This window comes from Pantherophis guttatus, chromosome 9 (genome assembly GCF_059756535.1).
Source record: "Pantherophis guttatus breed Tessera chromosome 9, ASM5975653v1, whole genome shotgun sequence".
Classification (NCBI taxonomy): domain Eukaryota; kingdom Metazoa; phylum Chordata; class Lepidosauria; order Squamata; family Colubridae; genus Pantherophis; species Pantherophis guttatus.
The window spans coordinates 5,386,132-5,409,000 of record NC_142071.1 but is presented as its reverse complement, the minus strand read 5'-3'; the positions used below and the strand labels follow the sequence as shown (position 1 = coordinate 5,409,000).

The following is a 22,869-nucleotide window of genomic DNA, read 5'->3' as shown; positions in this document are numbered from 1 at the left end:
GGCCCTCCCCCGTGGGCCCGCCAGCCGGCATTGTTTAGCTGACGGGACCTGGAGGAGACCAACTCTGTGGGATCTTACCGCTCGCCGGGAGCTATGTGATAGAAGGCGGTCTCGAAGATAACCTGGCCCTCTTCTTTGTGGCAGCCTCACAAATACTGGCACAATGTTGTCATGTCACCCCTAGTTCTTCTTTTCACTGGACTGCACACCCTGAAGCTTTTAAAATGTCTGTCTACTATTAATTTCTTGGAAATCAGGACCACTTTAATAGTTAGGCTGTCTAAAGTATTTTCCCATGAGAAAACGTTCAGGCACTCTTAACTCCTCCGCCCCCAGCCTTCTTATGTTTGATGATCAGTTCCAGTCTCCACTGGGGGAAAGACAAAAGGGTTAACACAATTGGAGATTGTGTAATCCTGAAATGAAGCGTTCAGATTTTAAATCCGCTGAGACAAATCCGCTTCATTCATGCAAATTTCAGTGGCTGCGTTTTACTGCATTGGTTTTAATTCAAATCAATAGTTCAGTGAAATCCATAAATCAGTCGCTTACATCCTGAAGGCTTTAAGCAGATGTCAGAAGCAAAAGATATTGCCCTGCCCTGTGAAACTATAATCTAACAAAAATATTCAACTCAACATTTTTCTCCACCCTTCGTCAATGTAATCCTGAGCCCTGAAGGACACATCAAACTGGTTCGACTTAATGCTTTTGTAGGTTGTTCAATCTAGATTTGGCAAGTCTGTAGCTCTCAAGAATGTTCATTCTACAATGCTTTTCTCTCTCTCTTTCTCTCTTTTTTTTTGCCAGAATGTGGCCATAAATGGAAACATGAAGATCATTTAGGGCAAGGGTCTCCAACCTTGGCAACTTGAAGACTTGTGGGCAAAGATCTCCAACCTTGGCAACTTGAAGACTTGTGGGCTTCAACTCTCCAGAGTTGAAGCCCACAAGTCTTCAAGTTGCCAAGGTTGGAGACCTCTGATTTAGGGAACAATATTTAAATGAGAATGCAAGTTGATGTGGTGTTATGGCTGCAGGACTGAGCTTTGAAGCTCCATTTTGAATCTTAAGGTAGCTGTGAACTTACTTTGGTGGCCTTAGACCAGGGTGGATTTGATTTAAATCGAGTTGATTTAAATCACAATTTAAATCATGATTTAAATCACTAGTAAAAAGGCTTGATTTAAATCGACTCGATTTAAATCATAATTTTTAAAGAGCAACTGTCATCTCTGCTACTCCTTTGACCCGCTGTTGACTCACTGATAGTCCCAGTGTTGCGGAATAAACAGCCTCGTGCTACAGAACTAAGCTCCATTTCATGCTGAATAAACTAAATTATTTAGGTATCTTAAATAGAAAACTATCTCACGATAGATTTTTACCCCAAAAGTTTTTTATTAAAATAAATTCGATAAAAATAAAAAAAAAATCCAATTTAAATCAAAAAAATCCGATTTAAATTAAAAAATCTGATTTTTTTGATTTTTTAAAAAAAATCATTGATTTTTATCCACCCTGCCTTAGGCACATTCTCAGCTTCGGTCTTTCGCCTGCGCTAAGGGGGAAGATAAGTCACGAAATGTCTTTGTGTGAAAATGACAACGAGTTTAATGAACCTGGAACTCTCCTAACCATTGAAAGCATTCGTCGTCGTTGACTTGTAGTTACGATGAACATTGTGATTACTTCCACAATACAGATATGTAACTCGTTGGCCGCACTTTCCCCTTGCAAGTTGTTGTACTGAACGTTTTCTGAGTTTGTAAGCCAACTTCCCAGGGTGATCTTCTGGAATGCTTCTGCCCTACTAAGGAACTTTTTCTGCCTCTCCTGCTATGGTCTTTGAGGTCTTGTCTCCATGCCCGTGTGTCCTGGCATTTCCCTCTGCTGTTGCTCTTTTGGGTTGGAATTCTTGTTTGTTTGCTTGCTTTGGCTCCGCTGACCGGTCTGTCTGTGTTTTTGATATATTCTGGGGCTGTTTTTCAAGCCCAAATTTTTGGGAGGAGAGGTTGGCCCAAAACATACTGCTTGCCAGCTGGCATTTTAGTCATCCCAGCTCTACAAGGTCTTGCTTTCTCCTCATCATTTTCTTTCCCTTCCAATATTTATTTGCTTTAGTTCTTGGCCCTGTTTTAGGTTGACCTCCTCCAACCCAGCTGTTGCCTTGAGCTGAGGGCTCAAATTTGAAGGTTGGAGGCTAATGAGCTGATGTTTGGGCCCGACTGGTTCTCCTTTATCTTACTTCCCCCAGAAAATTCCTTAACAGGGCAGCTTCCCAGAAAGGGAGACCACGGGACTTAATGTTACTTCTAGAACGCTCTGTTCAGCTTAAGTTCCAGAACAAGGAAGAAGCTCCTCTAGATTGCTATAGATGTCCTTTTGTTCTCGTAATATTCAGATAGTTTGGATGCCCAGAGAGATACATGGGAGGAAGTAAGATTCATTTAGTCCAGGGTTCAGCTAAAATCTTCCCCAGGTGGTGGCCTTTACCAAGTGAGGTCCTAGGCATTGGTGGGATTCAAATTTTTTTACTACCGGTTCTGTGGGTGTGTCTTGGTGGGCAGGGCATGTCTTGGTGGGCAGGGCAGGGAAAGGATACTGCAAAATCTCCATTCCCTCCCCACTCCAGGGGAAGGATACTGCAAAATCTCCATTCCCACCCCACTACAGGGGAAGGATACTGCAAAATCTTGATTCCCACCTCACTCCAGGGGAAGGATACTGCAAAATCCCCATTCCCTTCCCACTCCAGGGGAAAGATGCTGCAAAATCCCCATTCCCTCCCCACTTCCAGGGGAAGGATACTGCAAAATCCCCATTTCCTCCCGATCAGCTGGGACTCGGGAGGCAGAGAATAGATGGGGGCGGGGCCAGTCAGAGGTGGTAGTTACCAGTTCTCCGAACTACTCAAAATTTCCGCTACCGGTTCTCCAGAACTGGTCAGAACCTGCTGAATACCACCTCTTCTCCGCAAGGCAGAAACCATGCCTCCTTTCTGAATTTGTTCTTATTTATTCAGAATTTTTTTTTTCAGCTCCTTCATCTCGAAGGAAAGCCTGAAGAAGGGTTGAAAATAAAATATAGGAAACCCACTGTTGATCTTAAAAAATAACATAACAAGTAAAGAGGGGGAATAAACAAGAAAAGGATTAGACCTCCGAGTCGGCAGCCATTTTGTTTCTGTGGCAGAAAATTCCATACATGACTTGGGGTTTAGGTGAAGATTTATTTTGACTGCACTGACTCAATTGCCAACTCACTGTCTTGAGTGACCATATATTAAAGCAATATGGGAAAATGGAAAACAAATTCCTTCCCCTTTCCTCTCTATGTGGTCTTTGAGAGCGCTTCTAACCAGGATTACTGAAGTTGGAGGCAGCGTTTCTTTCTCATTTGGGGATGAGAAATAAATGAAAAATTACAGTGTGTTCTCAAAAATAGGCGTATCACAGCCTCTCTAAAAGCAGTCCCAACTGCTTATGGGATAAGCCCAGTGGTAACATCAGCATTGCCTAAGGCAAGCAGTCACCAACTGGTGGTCCGTGAGAAAATTTTGGTGGTCCGCAGAAAAATTATTTGCATTTTTAATATTGTACTAAATCAGGAGGTCCTCAAACTACGCCCCCTGGGACAGATATGTGCAATGAACATTTGCTGCAGAGTCTCCCCCTTCGGGGTCTTTTTGTGTGGGTAGGAGGGGGGCAGAAATTCCGACTTGGGGTCTGCTTCAGCCTCCTGGTGTGGGGCTTTGGGCGAAGGCTGGAGGGAAGCGCCGCTGGCGGCGAAGAGCCCGAGGGCCTTGTTCCAATGGGACTGCATCATGGCCTGGAACTGGCTGACCATCTCAGCCCTCTGAGCTTCCAGGCGCCAGTACCTGGCCTTGCACTCTCATAGGTCTTCTCTCTGCTTGGAAAGCCTATGCTCCTAGTCCTCAGTGAGGTGCTTCTGCTGAGCCTCCTTCTCGGCCAGATCCAATTTGAACTGAGCTGTTTCGCCAACTCTTTCTCACGGTGGCTGCCTAGCTCCAACAACTGCTTCCTGTTGGGGCCCTAAGGAGCCCGTGCGAGTAGATGAGTTGGTCACGCCCACCCAGTCACATGACCACCTAGCCACACTCACCCAGCTGGCCATTAGACAGATCATGTTAGTGGTCCACGGGATTTAAAATTATGAATTTAGTGGTCCCTGAGGACCAAAAGGTTGGTGACCTCTGGCCTAGGGGATGCCTAGTTGTGACATCATGTCCCCATTAATCAACCCATCAATGTGGTACCTATTTATCTACTTGCATTTTTACACAGTTTCGAACTGCTAGGTTGGCAGGAGCTGGAGCAAATGGCGAGAGCAGCACTCAGGTCCCAAATGTGGGCTTGTTGATTGTCAACCCAGCTTCCTAACCATGTCAGGCACCAAGCTCCATATTCCGGTACAGTTATCCCTTTCTAAGCTGGGATAAACCTTCATTGATCAGTATCTCAGATGTAGCTATACCAGGGGGCTACTGTCTTTAAAGGTAAACGTTCCCCTTGCACATATGTGCTAGTCGTTCCCGACTCTAGGGGGTGTTGATCATCTCTGTTTCAAAGCCAAAGAGCCAGCGCTGTCTGAAGACATCTCTGTGGCCACGTGGACAGCATGACTCAACGCCAAAGGCGCACGGAATGCTGTTCCTTTTCCACCAAAGGTGGTCCCTATTTCTCTACTTGCATTTTTTACGTGCTTTCAAACTGCTAGGTTGGCAGAAGCTGGGACAAGTAACGGGAGCTCACCCCGTTATGCGACACTAGGGATTCGAACCGCTGAACTGCCGACCTTTCGATCGAAAGCTCAGTGTCTTAGCCACTGAGGCACTGCGTCCCTAATACTGTCTTTACTGACAGCTTAAGTTTACCAACATCGTTCAACAAATCATGCTACTAACATTAGACTGGTGATTCTATTGTCCTTTCCTTGTCTGACCAGTTAAACTATTGTCTTCTAGATCAGAATAGACTATAAAAAGGCAGCAGATTTAAGATTTGTCTCCGAAGCGGTTGCTGGATGAGTTGCATTCCAGAGAATGATATATTTTTGCCTACAGGGTCTCTAAGAAAATGGAAATGATTTAACAAAAGCCCACAGATCAATATGAAAAGATTGATGAAAGAGGGCTCAGAGGACACTGAGCTTGTCGATTGGAAGTTCAGCGGTTCGAATCCCTAGTGCTGCGTAACGGGGTGAGCTCCCGTTACTTGTCCCAGCTTCTGCCAACCTAGCAGTTCAAAAGCACATTAAAAAAATGCAAGTAGAAAAATAGGGACCACTTTTGGTGGGAAGATAACAGCGTTCCGTGTACCTTTGGCGTTGAGTCATGCCGGCCACATGACCACGGAGAAGTCTTCGAACAGCGCTGGATCTTTGGCTTTGAAACAGAGATGAGCACCGCCCCCTAGAGTCAGGAACGACTAGCACATATGTGCAAGGGGAACCTTTACCTTTAAGATAGGTAGGTATTCTGGGGTCAAGAATCAGAGGTCCTCATTAGAGAGGAAAGGAGGCCACTCAGGAGGAACAGCTTGATGGAACTTCTGACCTAACAGCGTACCAAGTTGACGAAGGCTAGACTAGACTGTCTCTTTTGAAATTGTCTATTCTTACAAATTCCTTTGTTTCTTGGGTGGGATAGGGGGGTTAAGGGAGATCATAAGCAATGCTGATGAGGGTCTTTCTGTGAAGACTCCTGCAGTCTGCTCTTCCCAGAAACATTTGTTCTTATTTAGGAAGGACTTTAACCCACCACCCCCTCCCTCTGTCTCCAAGGTTTTTAAGCAGATGCAGCTGGGACTGCCAAGAAGGATTTACTATTTGTCTAGCAAAAAAATATGTCTTTAGATGAAGAAGCTGCTAGAGGTTGGGAAGAAAAGGGGCAAAGCAAGCACCCCCCAGCATTTAAAAGATGCGGGTCAGAAAAGAGTGAGCGTCATGTAAAATGCATCAAACTAGGTTTGTCGGATCTAATTTAAGAGAAGGATTAGAGGTGACGTGATATCAGTCTTCCAATATTTAAGGGGCTCTCACGGAGAAAAGGGTGTTGAGCTATTCTCCAAAGCATCTCAGGGCAGGACAAGAAGTAACAGATGGAAGACCATTAAAGAGAAAGTGGAGGAGTTTCCACTTTCAGAGGAAGGGCTTGCCTTCAGAAGTTGGACGTGTTCCATCGATTGAGATTTTTAAGAAGAGCTTGGACTGCCATTTGTCCAGAATGGTATAGGGCCATGATGGCGAACCTATGGCACGTGTGCCACAGGTGGTACACGGAGTCATGTTGCCTGGCACGCCAGCTCAGCTCTGTCAGCTGATTTTCGACCCTTTTGGGCCCACCAGAAGAGGGCCTGGGGTGGGGGGAAAGGCCCGTTTTTCTTTCTCCCTGGCTCCAGATCCTCTCTATGCATCTGGGGAGGGTGAAAACAGCCTTCCCCACCCCCTTGGAGGCCTGAAACAGCCCGTTTCTCAACTTCTGTCCTCCAAGGGGGTGAGGAAGGCTGTTTTCGCCCTCCCCAGATGCATAGAGAGGATCTGGAGCCAGGTGAGAAAGAAAAACGGGCCTACCGCACTATTGCGTGCCAGGAATGGGGGGGAAGGGGGGTCGTGCTCGCATGTGCGTGGCGGGGCACATAGAATTATGGGTGTGGCACACGCAGGGGCGAACCTCCCTCGCCCCCCCCTTCCTGGCACGTGATGGCAAAAAGGTTAGCCATTACTGGTATAGGGTCTCCTGCTTGAACAGAGCATTGGACCAAAAGACTTCCAAGGCCCCTTTCCGTCCATTATTCCTTGTCTGGCCTTCAGGTTGACCCATTCCTCTCTGTGGCAGCCCCTCAAATATTGGAAGACTGCTATCCTGTCTCCCCTGGTCCTTCTCTTCACTAGACCATTTATTTATTTATTTTTATTATTCATATTTCTATGCCGCCCACTCTCCGAGGACTCTGGGCGGCTTACACCAAAGACAGTATACTAAATAGCATATGGCCCCCAACAATCTGGGTCCTCATTTGACCCACCTCGGAAGGATGGAAGGCTGAGTCAACCTTGAGCCGGTGAGATTTGATCCTCTGATCTGCTGAACTAGCAGTCAGCTGAAGTAGCTGCAGTACTGCACTCTAACCACTGCGCCACCTCGGCTCGGCTAACATGGCTCGACTAGCCACGCCCAGTTCCTGTAACCGTTCTTCATATGTTTTAGCCTCCAGTCACTGAATCATCCTGGTTGCTCTCCTCTGCACTTTCGCTAGAGTTTCAACATCCTTTTTATAGTGTGGTGACCAAAACTGGATGCAGTACTCTAGGTGTGGTCTTACTATAAGGCTTTATAGAGTGGTATTAGTACCTCCCTTGATCTTGATTGCATCCCTCTGTTAATGCAATTTAGGATTGCATTGGCTTTTTTTGGCTGCCTCTGCACACTGTTGGCTCATCTTTTAACTGGTTGTCCACTAAGACTCCAAGATCCCCCTCATGGTTACTGCTATTAAGCCTGGTCCAGTTTATACGTGTACTTTTGGTTTTTCTTACCTAAGTGTGTTTACCTGAGTGGAAAATTGTCATTCTGGTGGATTCTGCCAGGGGTACTTTTCAGGCTTTACTAAGGCTAACATAGCACTGGAGAAGGTAGGTGTCCCATTAGAGCTGCCATGAATATTATGCATTCACGGGTAGGCCTCTCGAAAGGTCCCTGTTGTTTGATGCTGGATTAAATCCTCTACAGCAGCCAGCTGAATCTCAAACATATGGGGAATCTCTGTTGAGGCTGATGTGGGTAGTTAAAATGGATGTGGCCTGCTGCCAGCTGGCCCAGATCACAATGCTCCCGGCTTCTATTGGCAAGCAAATTTGCCGGTGGGGAGTGGGGGGGGGGGTATTTAGTTAAGGAACGGCTCAAATCGGGAGAAATGAGAAGGAACAGGCTGGTTTTGAAAAACCCAGAAATGTAAACGCTGAAGAAAGTGAGATAGGCGTTTCGTTGATTGTAATTGACGGGTGTCCGATTTGGGGATAAGAACTCAAGTCCAAAAACCGATATTAGAAGATATATGAGCTGGTATGCTATCATAGTTCGAACCTTGAATTTATACCAGATTATCAGATTATCCCCATTTAGCAAATCCTTTGACACTTTTGTTTTTTCATCCAAACTGTTCTAGCAGTTGAAAGGAATAAGGGGAGAATAATAATAAGCCGCCATTCCTTGGTGACTTGGAGAAGGTTAGCCAACCGAAATAGGGAGCAGTGAAAACACAAGGCAGGAATTTAGGCCTGACTCCGTCCTGTGTACTATGCAAACAACAAGTCCATTAATGTGACTCTTCCACATACCTATGATAGTCCTTCACGGCTTAAAAAGGGAGAGTGCGAATTATCTTCTCAAAGGCTCCATCCATCTAAACCCTTGCAGACAATTCTCATTCATCAAGAGTTCTTCCAGCATACAACGGTTTGCATGAGGGGAGGGGAAATTGTAGCCCCCAAAGCAATTTCTTTTCTGCTTTCACCAGTTACATCGCTGAAATTAAGCAGATGTTATCATCAAAAAAAAAAACAGTTGTGCCATTTTCTGCTGGTTTCCGAAATGTTTAAAAAAAAAAAAAAAACACATCTCAACAGGGAACACCTCCTTCAAGTCAATAGTGTTTAACCCTCTGGCTTTGTCAACCGTCCTTAGTCAGATCTCTGGGGTGTCTCTCTAGTCCTATCCAGATGTTTTGTCTTGTGAAAACAATGCTGGTTCTGCATTTCCAGAAGATCTTAATGAGCCAAGGAGCTTATAGGTGAGGAGGCCGTCTTTTCAGTAGCCCCACCCTTAACCATTGGAAGCTGACTTAGTGCTCTGAATTGGACCCAAAGTAAATCATGAACACAGAGCTAAGGGAGTTACATGTTCATAATGATTAATTCCAGTTAGGAGCATTATAGGACCTCTTTGAAATTTCTGGATGTATTTCAGAGGGAGCTCCATGTGGAGCCACTTCTAATAATTCAGTCATGATAAAGCAACGCCATGTGTCACCACAGCCACCTCTGTTTTTGGCTAGAAACGGGTGGAGTTGGCACGAATTAAGCCAAAGGAAACCTATAGCCCCCAGCAGTCACCAAAGCATTCTTGTTTCCCGGTCGAGCAATTCAGAACTTCTAAAAAACGTTGAGTCATTAGTGAAACTACTTCTCGTTTCGCTATTCGGTATTTTCCTATCGGGAGTGATTTTTATCTTGCCTGCTTTCAATGTAATATTTTCGACAGTACAATCCGAACCCTTACAGCTTCTCTTAAGATGGAATGGAAAGTCTTTCTTTGTCCTGTTAGGAGTAAAATTGGTACTGAACGTAGAAAAATGACTCAGTCAGACTCTCTGTCTGTCTAATTCTCCCAAGATCTTCAGTAAAGATCTTTTGCATCATTTCTTCCCTGGTACTTCTACCTGAAGATGCTGGGAATTACACCTGAGATTTGTTTAATATCCAGAACTTTGATACTGAACTACAGTCTTGCTACCAGCATTGATGGCCTGAGCTGTTTGTGATAACCTTGATGCAAAGTTGTTGTATCTCTTGTGGCACCCAAGTTGGCCAAGGAAAATTAGTTGGATTTTGGGAACTCGGCAAAGGAGATCACCATTTACCAGCTCTGGTTACTAGTGGTGTATTTTAGTGAAATTGCTTTTGATACAAATAGACCAACCAACTAAAGCTCAGTTTGATACAAATTTCTAAAAAGAGTGTGAAAGTAGTTTATAGTTGTTGCTAAGGCAAATTGCTATAGTTGTACAAGATGGGAGATTGAAAAGGAATTGCAGACGACGGACAAGAGCTAAATCCCAGATTTTGGGTACTCGAGAAAACAATGATAAGGGATCTTTTGCAAGGTTCGTACCTCCAAAGTTTTATCCACCTTTCCTGCTGATACTTCCCCATCTTAAATACAGGTACTATTTAAGACTTAAAACCACAATTAAGCCCAAAAGGATTGTCACACACCTCCATCCTGCCCTGTAATATTACCTAAGCTGCTTTCTCCGATTAACACATTCAGTGGAGTAAACTGTTCACTCTTCCTTTTTGTTCTTTCCCGCTGTAGTTGGTATTGTAGCCCTTCTTTTTTTAAAAAAAGTTTTTTATTTTAAACACATTAAAACAAACACAAAACAAACAACACATATATACGTATCATTTTTCCGTTGTTTACAGCTCTTTTAAGGTGATCCTTTCTTATTATTTACATATATTCTAACTTTATCTTAATCTACTTAAATAATCTAATTTCCTATTATGTCGACTTCTCTTTCCTTTGATCTTCAGCACATTCAAGCAATATTATCACAAAAATAAACAATAAGGTATTATTTCAGTTCCCCCTTTTTTCCTTTATTCCTTTTTTTTTTCATTTTTCCTTTTCTCCCACCAATCATACCATCTGCACCATACTCTATAGTAATCTTGTGAGCTTGTCCATCTCTGCACATTCGAGGATTTTTTTAATTAGATCCTCTTCTGTTGGTGGACATTCCTTCTTCCAGTTTTGTGCATATATTATGCGAGCTGCTGTTAATATATGTAGTGTTAAATACTGTATTTCTTTTATATAATTTTCTATTGGAATCCCTAGTAGAAATTGCTCTGGCTCTCCCTTTACTGGTTTCTCTATTATCTCTCTAAAAGTTTTTTAACTTTGGCCCAAAATTGTTTTGCCACTGGACAAGTCCACCAGAGGTGATAGTATGTTCCATAGTTATTCTTGCATTTCCAACATTTCAGTGAATTACCAGGGAACATCTTTGCTATTCTTGTAGCCCTTTCTAATTTGGCTCCCATCAGTGCCGGAGAAACTGGAAAAATTCGAGTGCCCTCTTCTGGTCAGGAGCTGGCTTTGTCTGAGAGATCCAGAAGGATGACTTTTGGACTATATGTTGCCCCATCAGGCCATCAGATAGGTCCACCCGAGGCTTCAGGGCAAGGATTAACAAGGATGAGTTAACCATCCAAGAATGTGTCCCTGCCCCCACCCCCACATACACCCTTTCAGGAAATGAGTTGTGTATGGGCTACACATTTAATTTTAGCACTATTCAGGAGCCAAATCTGGAATACTCCCTAGCGCAAGTGGCTGCCTTTGTTCCGATAATACTATCTAATGTAGCTTGCTTCAAAGACCTTCGCACATTTTCTTCTGGTGAGGTAACGCAGGTCTTCTAAAGTCTGTGGAAATGGATGGAGAAGAAGACTGACTGTGGTTGACTTTGTGGTGCTGGGATGGGGTCAGGGGTGAAATTCAGCAGGTTCTAACAGGTTCTGGAGAACCGGTAGCGGAAATTTTGAGTAGTTCGGAGAACTGGCAAATGCCACCTCTGGCTGGCCCCAGAGTGGGGTGGGGTGGGAATGGAAATTTTGCAATATTCTTCCCCTGCCACGCCCGCCAAGCCATGCCCGCAGAACCGGTAGGGAAAAATTTTGGATTTCACCCTTGGATGGGGTCCCTACTACTGTTAACTATCTTTGCACAGTAGTTAGCAGTCATGGTGGTGTGGATAACCCTTCTATCAGTTGGCATTCTACAGGGAGGGAACTGGGAATGAAATAAGAGCATTCCAAGTCTCTACACAAAGATGTAGTCAGGTATGTCTGGCATGACAACCTTCCTTATCTGCTTGATTGCATTTGGCTTTGAAATTAGAATCAGAATAGAGCTGGAAGGGACCTTGGAGGTCTTCTAGTCCAGCCTCCTGCTCAAGCAAGAGATCCTATACCAGGGGTCAGCAACCTGCGGCTCTGGAGCTGCATGTGGCTCTTTCACCCCTCTGCTGCAGCTCCCCGTCCCTCAAAATATGCATCACAACCGCCAATGTGCGACACTCGCCGGCATGTGATTTATTGAGCTTTTCAACCCCCGGCAGGCCAACCATGAACCAAGAAAAGAAAAGTTTCAGAAGAAAACAGAACATTTAATTCAACTACATATGCTAGTTTTGTGGCCACTCAAGAAATAGTCAGGCACGGGAAGGGTTTTGTGGCTCCCGGTGTTTTCTTTTCTGTGGGAAATGGGTCCAAATGGCTCTTTGAGTGTTTAAGGTTGCAGATCCCTGTCCTATATCATTTCAGACAAGTGACTGTCCAGTCTCTTCTTTAAAAACCTCCAACCTTTGAAGGCAAAGCTATCCTACTGGTTAATTGTCCTCACTGTTAGGAAGTTTCTCCTTCATTCCAGGTTGCTTCTCTCCTTGATTAGTTTCCATCCATTGTTTCTTGTCCTGCCCTCAGGGGCTTTGGAAAATAATTTTTTTTTTAAATTTGATTTATATGCCGCCCTTCTCCGGAGACTCAGGGCGGCTTACAATGCGCTAAGCAATAGCCTTCATCCTTTTGTATATTTATACAAAGTCAGCTTATTGCCCCCACAACTGGGTCCTCATTTAACCTACCTTAGAAAGGATGGAAGGCTGAGTCAACCTTGAGCCTGGTAAGATTTGAACCTGCAGAAATTGCAGGCAGCTGTGTTAATAACAGGGTGCATTAAACCACTGTTCTACCAAGGCTTGACCTCCTCTTCTTTTTGGCAGCCCCTCAAATATTGGAATATTGCTATCATGTCTCCTCTTGTCCTTTTTTTCTCTAGACTAGCCAGACCCAAATCCTCCAACCGTTTTTAATATGTTTTAGCCTCCAGGCCTTTAATCATCTTAATTGCTCTTCTTTGCAATTAATGTTAAAATCCTGTAAAGATCGATGGTTAGGAGTTGTACGGAGTTCTCAAGATTTTTCCCTTTGGCTAGTCTTAATAAATTATCAATAATAAGCCAGATACCTTTAGTACCTCTCTTTCTCAGATACATGCATTTAAAAATGTTTAACAGCTTTTAAAACAGTATTGATGAGGATTCTCACTTCTGGTTTGTGATAAAAGTTGAGAAGAGATTTCTTTCCGTCTTTAGTTTCGTGTCCACCCAAAAAAAACCAACAACCACCCAACAACTATTCTACTCACAATAGAAAGCTTGCATTCTGTTCCGCAGGACAGATTTTGGCTTATCAGGGGATTACAGGATTAAGGGTGAAGTGGTTCTGTGAGGAACATTTAGACTTGATAGAACTTGACCATCTCTGTTGATGTGCCTACATAACAGTTATAAGGATGGAGAAAATCCAGGGATATTAGATATGCAGGTTGGCCTCTTGAGACTTGCAGAGTTTTGTAAAAACATATTTCTAGCTTCCGTGGCTGGTTGAGAGAGATTTATTTGAAAGATTGCTGACAAGGCTTACTGAAATCTTCACAGCCAGTTGGTCAGATTGCATTCCTGTGGTTATGGGAGGGTGAGACATTTTACCCCCTATCCCTTTTAACGGTCCCGTTTTCCTTCCTTCCTTCCGGTGTGGTTATTTATCTAACTTCGCCCATCGTTTGTTTAGGCTGCCAAATCTTGCCTTTTCTTGATGCAGAATTTGGATTGCTTGGTTAAACTCAGCCTTAAGTATCTTTCATTTTTTAATTAGGATCTAAGACAGGGATGGCAAACTTAGGGCTTACCTGTCAAAGGTGACATATCATGACATTTTGGGTGACACTCCAGCATTCATCAACACCCGAAGCCAAGTGCTTGTAGTTCAGGTGGCCTAGATATGGGGGAGATAGAGAATTGTTTCTCTTTTGTCCATGTGTGTGTGTATGTGTGAGTGAGTGAGTGAGAGAGAGAGAGACAGAGACACAGAGACACACACACAGAAAGACACAGAGTGAAAGAGAGACAGAGAGAGAGAGAGAGAGAGAGGCAGACAGAGACAGAGAGAGAGAGAGAGAGAAAGAGAAAGAGAGAGAGAGACAGAGATAGAGAGAGACAGACAGAGAGACAGAGACAGAAACACAGAGAGAGAGAGAAAGAGAAAGAGACACAGAGACAGAGACACAGAGACAGAGACACACACAGAGAGAGACAGATAGAGACACAGAGAGAGACAGAGACAGAGACAGAAACACACAGAGAGAAAGAGAGAGAGAGAGACACAGAGAGACAGAGACAGAGAGAGACAGAGACAAACACAGAGAGAAAGAGAAAGAGAGAGACACAGAGAGAGAGACAGAGAGACAGAGAGACAGAGACAGAAACACAGAGAGAGAGAGAAAGAAAGAGAGAGAGACACACACAGAGAGAGACAGAGATAGAGAGAGACACAGAGAGACACACACACAGAGAGAAAGAGAGACACAGAAACACAGAGAGAGACACAGAGAGAGACAGAGAAAGAGAATTCTGAACCAAGCCCTAAAGGTTCACTATCGTTGCTCTAGGTCCTACCTAGGACATTTTGGGTTGTGAGATTATTGTATATTTTAGCCTCACGCCTATATTACTAGAATTTATCACCATTTGTTTTAGCATCCCTCCTAAAAAGACAAACAGCTTGGTCCCTGGAGGTTGAATAATGAAAGTTTGCGAAACTGAATACCTGTAATTGGGGAGCTTCTATGCTGTAGCAAATTGAGCAACTGTGAGTTCCAAGTCCTGCTTTAGGCATGAAAACCAGCCTAATCCACCTCACAGGGTTGTTGTTGTTGTTGTTGTTGTTGTTGTGGGGAAAAGAGGAGGGAGAAAGAGAGTTAGGTTTGTTCACTGCCTTGAGTTATTTGTAAAATAACAAAGGTGATATATATATGGAAAGATATATGGAGAGAGATGGAAGATGAGGGTTGGGGGATGGAGGATGGATGGAGTCGATAGGATAAAGTTGATAGGATAGATGGATGGATGGATGGATGGATGGATAGATAGATGGACAGACAGACAGACAGACAGACAGACAGATATCGGTAGGTAGGTAGGTAAGTAGATTGAAAGAAGATAGATAGATAGATAGATAGATAGATAGATAGATAGATAGATAGATAGATAGATAGATAGATACCAGTAGGTAGGTAGGTAGATTGAAAGAAGATAGATAGATAGATAGATAGATAGATAGATAGATAGATAGATAGATAGATAGATAGATAGAGGTAGGTAGGTAAGTAGATAGAGGTAGGTAGGTAAGATAGATGATAGATAGATAGATAGATAGATAGATAGATAGATAGATAGATAGATAGAGGTAGGTAAGATAGATAGATAGATAGATAGATAGATAGATAGATAGATAGATAGATAGATGTAGGTAAGATAGATAGATAGATAGATAGATAGATAGAGGTAGGTAAGATAGAAAGATAGATATATAGATAGATAGATAGATAGATAGATAGATAGATAGATAGATGTAGGTAAGATAGATAGATAGATAGATAGATAGATAGATAGATAGATAGATAGATAGATATACACACAGACACACACATATATAATATCAGTTTAGTTCTATCTGTTATAAAAAGTTATATTTGCAAGATATTTTATGATTGATAGTGGCAGTCACCTTTGTTAGCAATCTTAGTGGCCTTTTCTATGTAATGTCATCCTACTGTCTCTTTTCCACTACATCAGATGCCAGAACAAAGGAGCTTCACCCATTCCAGAGAGTCTCCCGTGACAGTGGTGCCTCCCTTAAACGGCTCTCCATCTCCTGGTAGATACTCCTTCTCCAACCCTTGGGAGATCAGGAAGGACCAAGAAAGAAGTCCATCTTCCTATAACCGCAGTTACAGGTAACTTTGGCCACTTGGTGGACTTCATGACTGGCTGGAGAATTCTGGGAGTTGAAGTCCACCAGTCTTTTTTTTTTTTTTGAAATTTTTTTTTATTTTATGTTTATAACATAAAACATAACTTTTTAGAGCAAAAGTTTGATCCGGTATAAAATAAATACAGATTCCAAATTTCATCCATTACATCTTAAAGAAGGAGAAAAGAAGAAAAAATAAATAAAAAGGAAAAAAAAGTTCTAAACCCAATTTTTCCATTCAATCTAACATCTTCTTCTAACATTTAACATTCTATTAAATATCACCCTAAATCTTAAATTCCAAATCTAAACAGCTTTTTATAATATTCATTTGTCATTTTAACAATCAGTATTTCATATATTTCCCTTACTTCAAAGACCCAAATTCAATCAGTATTTCTTCAAAACTGCATCTAAAAATCAACACAAAGTATTTTACTCCTCTCTTACAAACATTTCAAAATCAATTCACTTTAAAATTTACTTCTAAGATATCTCCTTCACTCCTCCTAGGTTTATTTTTAACTGGATTACAGCTTGGTAAACTGATTTCCTGGGATGCTTGCCTCCACTCCTAACCTTATTTAATGGCTGGATCACAGTTTAGTTTTAACTGCTCTCCAACATTTTCTCCTCCGCTCCTCCTAGTCTTAAAGTTGCCAAGTTTGGACACTTTCAACCCAGGAGATCCTTGTTCAAAATATAGTATGCTATGGCTTGTTTTCTCCGAGCAAGTTTTTTCTCTCTTGCCTTATAAGAAATGATGCTGGTTTAGCATTGAATGGCCATAACAATTACTTAAGATATGTCTGGGATTGACATTTAGATTCTACCCTGTTTCCCTCAAAATAAGACATCTCTTGATAATAAGCCCAATCGGGCTTTTGAACGCATGGCAATAAGGCCAAGCGCTTATTTCAGGGTTCAAAAAAATATAAGACAGGGTCTTATTTTCGGGGAAACACGGTATCTGTAGATCAGTGGTGAAATGTAAAATTTGTTACTACCAGTTCTGTGGGCGTGGCTTGGTGGTGGTGGTGGTAATGTGATTGGGTGGGCGTGGCCAACTTTTTTTTTTAACTTTTAAAAGCATTTTTTCTACAACCTCTTCGACTGAAGAGGTTGCAGAAAAAAATGCTTTTAAAAGGCTCTGACGATCCCAGCTGAGTTCCTTGATCGTCAGAGCCTTTTTTTTTCTTTTAAAAGCCTTTTTTCTACAACCTCTTCAGCCGAAGAGGTTGCAGAAAAAAATGCTTTTAAAAGACTCTGACGATCCCAGCTGAGCCGCGCGATCATCAGAGGCTTTTTTTTTTTTAAACTTTTAAAAGCATTTTTCGGCTGAAGAGGTTGTAGAAAAAATGCTTTTAAAAGTAAAAAAAAAAAGCCTCTGATGATCGCGCGGCTTAGCTGGGCATGGGGGGGTGGGGGCGCAGGGATTTTTGCTACCGGTTCTCCGAACCAACCGCCGCCATCGCTACCGGATCGGGTGATCCGGTCCGAACCGGGAGCGCTTCACCCCTTCTGTAGATGTTCCAACACTTTGTACTTTGTAGCAGTGAGGCTTTAAAAAAAAAGAGAGAAGACTTAAATTGCCTTTCCAAGTTTCCGTGGAGGAGTGGGAGAAATATAAATGGATGAATTATTTTAACTAAATTTTTTCCCCCAACGGTATCTTTTTAATGGTGTGCCAGAGGAGAGAATAAGTTCAGGGAGGTGGAGAGAAACAAAGGTGGAAGATCTTCCCGTTTACCAGCTTTCAAATTAGTACTGAAGTCAGAGCAAGTTGTGAGGAGATGCAGTTGGGGATCAGTTGCATCTGGGTCTGATTTAGCTCCTTGGAGTCAAACCACTGATTTATTTAGTTTGATTGTCTGGTCTGATTGTAGTCAGCCTTCTAAAGTCTTAGGGAGAATCTCATCGTTCTGATGGTTAGTGGCAGGAATTCTGGCTCCGTTACTAACTCTGGACCTCAAAAGCAACCAGAAGTGAAGGTGTGTACACAGAGAGAGGGGGGGAGGGTAGAGAGAGAGGAGGGAGAATGAAGGGGGGGGAGAGAGAGAGAAGAGAGGGAAAGAGGAGGGGAGGGGGAGATAGAGAGAAGAGAGGAAGGGAAGGAGGGAGGGAAAGACGAGAGGAGGGAGGGAGAGAGAGAGAGGAGAGGACGGGAAGGAGGGAGGGAGAGAGGAGAGAGGAAGGGAAGGAGGGAGGGAGAGAGGAGAGGAGGGAGAGAGAGAGAAGAGGAAGGAGGGAGGGTGTGAAGAGAAGAGAGAAAGCAGTGAGAGGGAGGGAGGGAGGGAAGGAGGGGGAGAGGAGGGAGGGAGAGAGCAGGGGGAGAGAGGGAGTGAAGAGAGAAGAGGGGGAGGGGGAGGGGAAGAGAGAGAAGAGGGAAAGGAGGGAGGGAATGAAGAGAGAAGAGAGAAAGCAGTGAGAGGGAGGGAGAGAAGGGAGGGAGGAGGAGAGGAGGGAGGGAGAGAGAGAGGAGAGGGAGGGAAGAAGGGGAGAGGAGAGGGAGAGGAGGGAGGGAGAGAGAGGAGAGGGGGAGAGGAGAGAGGGAGTGAAGAGAGAAGAGAGGGAGGGGGAGAGAGAGAAGAGGGAAAGAGGAGGGAGGGAGTGAAGAGAAGAGAGAAAGCAGTGAGAGGGAGGGAGAGAAGAGAGGGAGGGAGGGAGACAGAGAGGAGAGGGGTAGAGGAGAGAGGGAGTGAAGAGAGAAGAGAAGGGAGGGAGGGAGAGAGAGAAGAAGGAGAGAAAGAGGAGGAAAGCATTTTGATCACCTGACTACTAGGATGCTGCGATGGTAGTGTGTGTGTGTATGTGTGAAGACTAGTTGTGAGTCACGTTTTCCAGTGCCGTTGTAACTTTCAACAGTCGCTAAGAAAATGTTTGTAAGTTGAGGAACTATCTGTATACATATGTATGTAAACGGGTACTGTATTACTTTCTTCCTGGTGCTGGAAAGCCAGGATTCTTTGAAAGAAAAGGAATTGCTTCACGGGGGGTTCAGAAAATAATCGATTTGTAACAGCCCTTCTAGGAATGATGCTAAGTGGTCAACCGGAAATCTAGAAAATTGTCTTGAGGATGCCGAAGCCACGAGAGGCTATTTTTAGGCCTTTTGGTATCAGGAAAATGCAGTCGTCATACCAGGAAGGTGAAAACACCTGTCCCCAGGCAAAGTCCCCAAAAGAATGTAGGCATGGCCCCTGACCTCCCAAATTCGGTCCCTCCCATCTTCATTTCCTTGTCCCTTGGCAACAAGGTAGACCTGACTTAGAACTTAGAATAACTTTGTCACTTTAAATGTACACTAATCGGCATACATTAAAATGAAATTTCGTTGCGTACAGCTCTCAAAACAGTCTCCGATGTACCACACAAAAATATAGTTTATATATTACAATATTGTGTAATATTTATTACAAAATAATTTTTTTATTTATTTTATTTAGATTTATATGCCGCCCTTCTCCGGAGACTCAGGGCGGCTTACAATGCGCTAAGCAATAGCCTTCATTCTTTTGTATATTTATACAAAGTCAGCTTATTGCCCCCACAAACTGGGTCCTCAATTTACCTACCTTAGAAAGGATGGAAGGCTGAGTCAACCTTGAGCGTTGGCGAGATTCGAACCTGCAGTAATTGCAGGCAGCTGGTCTTAATAACAGCTTAATAACAGGCTGCCTTAGACCACTGTACTACCAAGGCTCTTTCCCCGTTTATTAGCCAGTAGATTGAAGAGACTATGTTAGCCAGAAGTAGCTCAATCCAAGTAGCTCTATTTTGATCCGAATTATCCAATAAATGAGTGGTGCAGTGGCTTAGAGGTGGAGCTCTCACCTCACAATCGGGAGGCTGTGAGTTCAATTCCAGGTAGCGCCACATGTTTCTCTCTCTGGGCACAATGAGTAAATATCAGCTGCGAACTCTGCATTGGCAACAGGAAGGGCATCCGGCCAGTAAACCCTCAGCCTCCATTCAGTTGCCCTGACTCCACCCTGATGCAAGGGATTATGGGGTCATTAAAAGAGAATAATAATAATAATAATAATAATAATAATAATAATAATAATAATAATAATAATAATAATAATAATAATAAATGACTTCAGGATTCAGACTGACAGGTACTTGGTCCACAACACACCTGACATAACAATAGTTGAAAAGAAAAAAGTATGGTTCATTGACATTGCAATACCTGGTGATGCACGGATTGAACATAAGCAGCAAGAAAAAATCACAAAGTACCGGGACTTACAAATTGAAGTTGAGCGACTGTGGAAAAAGAAATCGTGTGTTGTCCCGATTGTAATTGGAGCCCTTGGAGCAATACCCAAAGGGCTACCCCGCTATTTAGAAATTCTAAATTTGCCAGACTTGAACATTTTGACTCTAGAAAAAACCACCTTACTCGGAACAGCTTACATCCTCCGACGATACCTTAACAGTTCCTAGGTCCTTGGTTAGGACTCGAGCTGCTGAGCTATTAACCAGCCTCAAAGGCTGTGAATCTCACTAAAGATTAAATAATAATAATAATAATAACAACAACAACAACAACAAAATAAATAAATAATGCACATACCCACAAACACCACAGTCTAGTTTGGATGTATACATGTACATGGCGAGAAAAATGAATCTTGTGAGTTTACCAGATGGATGGCCTAGGGCAAGGGTCAGCAACCCGCAGCTCCGGAGCTGCATGTGGCTCTTTCATCCCTCTGCTGCAGTTCCCTGTCGCCAATCAGCTTCACACTTGATAGGGCTTTTGGTTCGGACAGGTAGAGGAAAAAGGACGCCGTGCTAGGAGGAGACTCTATGGTGGGGGAACCGGACTTCCGGTCAGCAGAGGAAAAAAGACACTGCGCTAAGAGACACTATGATGGGGAAACCGGACTTCTGGTTGGCTCCAGAATTGAACGGGGGGGCTTCCGGTTAGGACCTTTGTGACTCGAGTGTTTAAGGTTGCCGACCCCTGAAAGATGTTACAGAATCTGGTAGTCCTACTAGAAATACTTCAAAACCTAGAGAGTAGGAATCTAATATTTTTGGAGGGTGCCGGGTTAGGGGAAGCCTGTCTGACCCCGTTTATTAGCCAGTAGATTGAAGAGACTATGTTAGCCAGAAGTAGCTCAATCCAAGTAGCTCTATTTTGATCCGAATTATCCAAGTCACCACTTTCATCTTTGCACTGCCAAACCACACGCCCTTCCTTTGTGTGTGTTTTCGGCTCCTTCCTTATTGATAAAAGGAAGGGCATGTGTGTCTTTCCCTTTTTTTATTATTGATACACAAAGTCTCTTCAAGAAGCAGCATAAAAAGCTATTGACAAGGGTTTGGGCGTGACTGCCTTGAACTAAATCTATGAACGTAGTCATTGTCAGAAAGAGTGGAGTTTGTACACTGATGTACCATATTTTTCGAACTATAAGGCATACTTTTTTGTCTCCCAAAAGGGTGCGAAATGTCTGTGCGTCTTATAGACCGAATACTGCTGAAGCCCCACCCATCCACCAGTCATTTATTTTTGCCCGCCGCACACCCTTTTTTCAGGCCTTTTTTTGACCTTTTTTTGAGGCTTTTTTTCAGCCTGTGTTCAGGGCTTTTTTTGGCCTGTTTTTGAGGCTTTTTTTGGCCTGTTTTGTTGGAAAAAACAGGCTAAAATAGCCTCGAAAACAGGCCAAAAAGAGCCCCAAAAACAGCTCCAAAAAGCCTCGGAAACAGGCTTAAAAAAGCCCTGAAAACGGGCCAAAAACGCCCCTAAAATGGGCCGAAAAAAACCTTGAAAATGGGCTGAAAAAAGCCTTGAAAATGGGCCAAAAAAGCCTTGAAATGGGCCAAAAAAAGCCTTGAAAATGGGCCAAAAAAAGCCTTGAAAACGGGCCAAAAAAAGCCTTGAAAACAAGCCAAAAACAGCCTTGAAAACGGGCCAAAAAATGCCTTGAAAACGGGCCAAAAAAAGCCTGGAAAAGGGCCAAAAAAAAGGGGAGGCCAAAAACTTTTTTGTTGTTGTTTTCCTCTTCTAAATTTAGGTGCGTCTTATAATCTGAAAAATATGGTTAATAGTATTGGCATATGCCCGGTCCAAATAAATCCATCCCAAGATGGCGGCCTCTTCGTTGAAGGTGATAGACCACAATCTGCCATGCTGGTCCAGTGTGAGCTGTTTTTCCGATAGATGTTTTTCAGCTTCCCCAAGTTAAGTCTATATCGTATGTTTTCGTGTGCAGCTCTTGGGGCATTGTTCATTTTTCAGCACAGGAATAGCACCTGTTTGTTTCAATGGCCTTCCCAGAGAAAGGTTTTTCAAATCTTCACTACCCATTCAAAACAGAAAAACCGGCAAACCCATTCCTGCCATTATTCAGGCATAGTTGAACACCTGCTCACAAACAATGATAGTAAAGACTTAGGAACTGGAAGGCTGGTACCAGCTGGAGTAAACACTACCATAGAGACAATTGGCCTGGCTGAATAAGGCAGCTTCCTGCATTTTGTGTCAGGGTGGATTTGATTTAAATCGAGTTGATTTAAATCACAATTTAAATCATGATTTAAATCACTAGTAAAAAGGCTTGATTTAAATCAACTCGATTTAAATCATAATTTTTAAAGAGCAACTGTCATCTCTGCTACTCCTTTGACCCACTGTTGACTCACCGATAGTCCCAGTGTTGCAGAATATACAGCCTCCTGCTACATAACTAAGCTCCATTTCATGCTGAACAAACTAAATGATTTATGTATCTTAAATAGAAAACTATCTTACGATAGATTTTTACCCCAAAAGTTTTTTATTAAAATAAATTCGATAAAAATAAAAAAAAATCCGATTTAAATAAAAAAAATCCGATTTAAATTTAAAAAATCTGATTTTTTTTATTTTTTAAAAAAAATCATTGATTTTTATCCACCCTGTTTTGTGTTACCTAATGTTTATGAATTGTGGTGTTTTCATTTCAAAATAAAATGACAGCAATGAATCTGAATCGTATTTTCTTAAAGGGGTGGGTAGCTTCTTTTTATCTTCCTCCTTTCTTTCTTTCTTTCTTTCTTTCTTTCTTTCTTTCTTTCTTTCTTTCTTTCTTTCTTTCTTTTTCTTTCTGTCTTTCTTTCTTTCCTTCCTTCCTTCCTCCCCCCTCCCTCCTTCCTTCCTTCCTTCCTTCCTTCCTTTCCTACTTCCCT

At 42.9% G+C, this 22,869-nt stretch overlaps 1 protein-coding gene across 1 annotated transcript in view; it reads left to right on the top strand.

The window, feature by feature from the left end:
* Positions 1-22,869, top strand: part of PDLIM2 (PDZ and LIM domain 2) — an 85,467-nt gene that overhangs the window by 49,617 nt on the left and 12,981 nt on the right. The window contains exon 7 of the mRNA XM_060693585.2: positions 15,507-15,667. Coding sequence (XP_060549568.2) covers positions 15,507-15,667 — 161 coding nt within the window. The remainder of the gene's footprint in view (positions 1-15,506; positions 15,668-22,869) is intronic.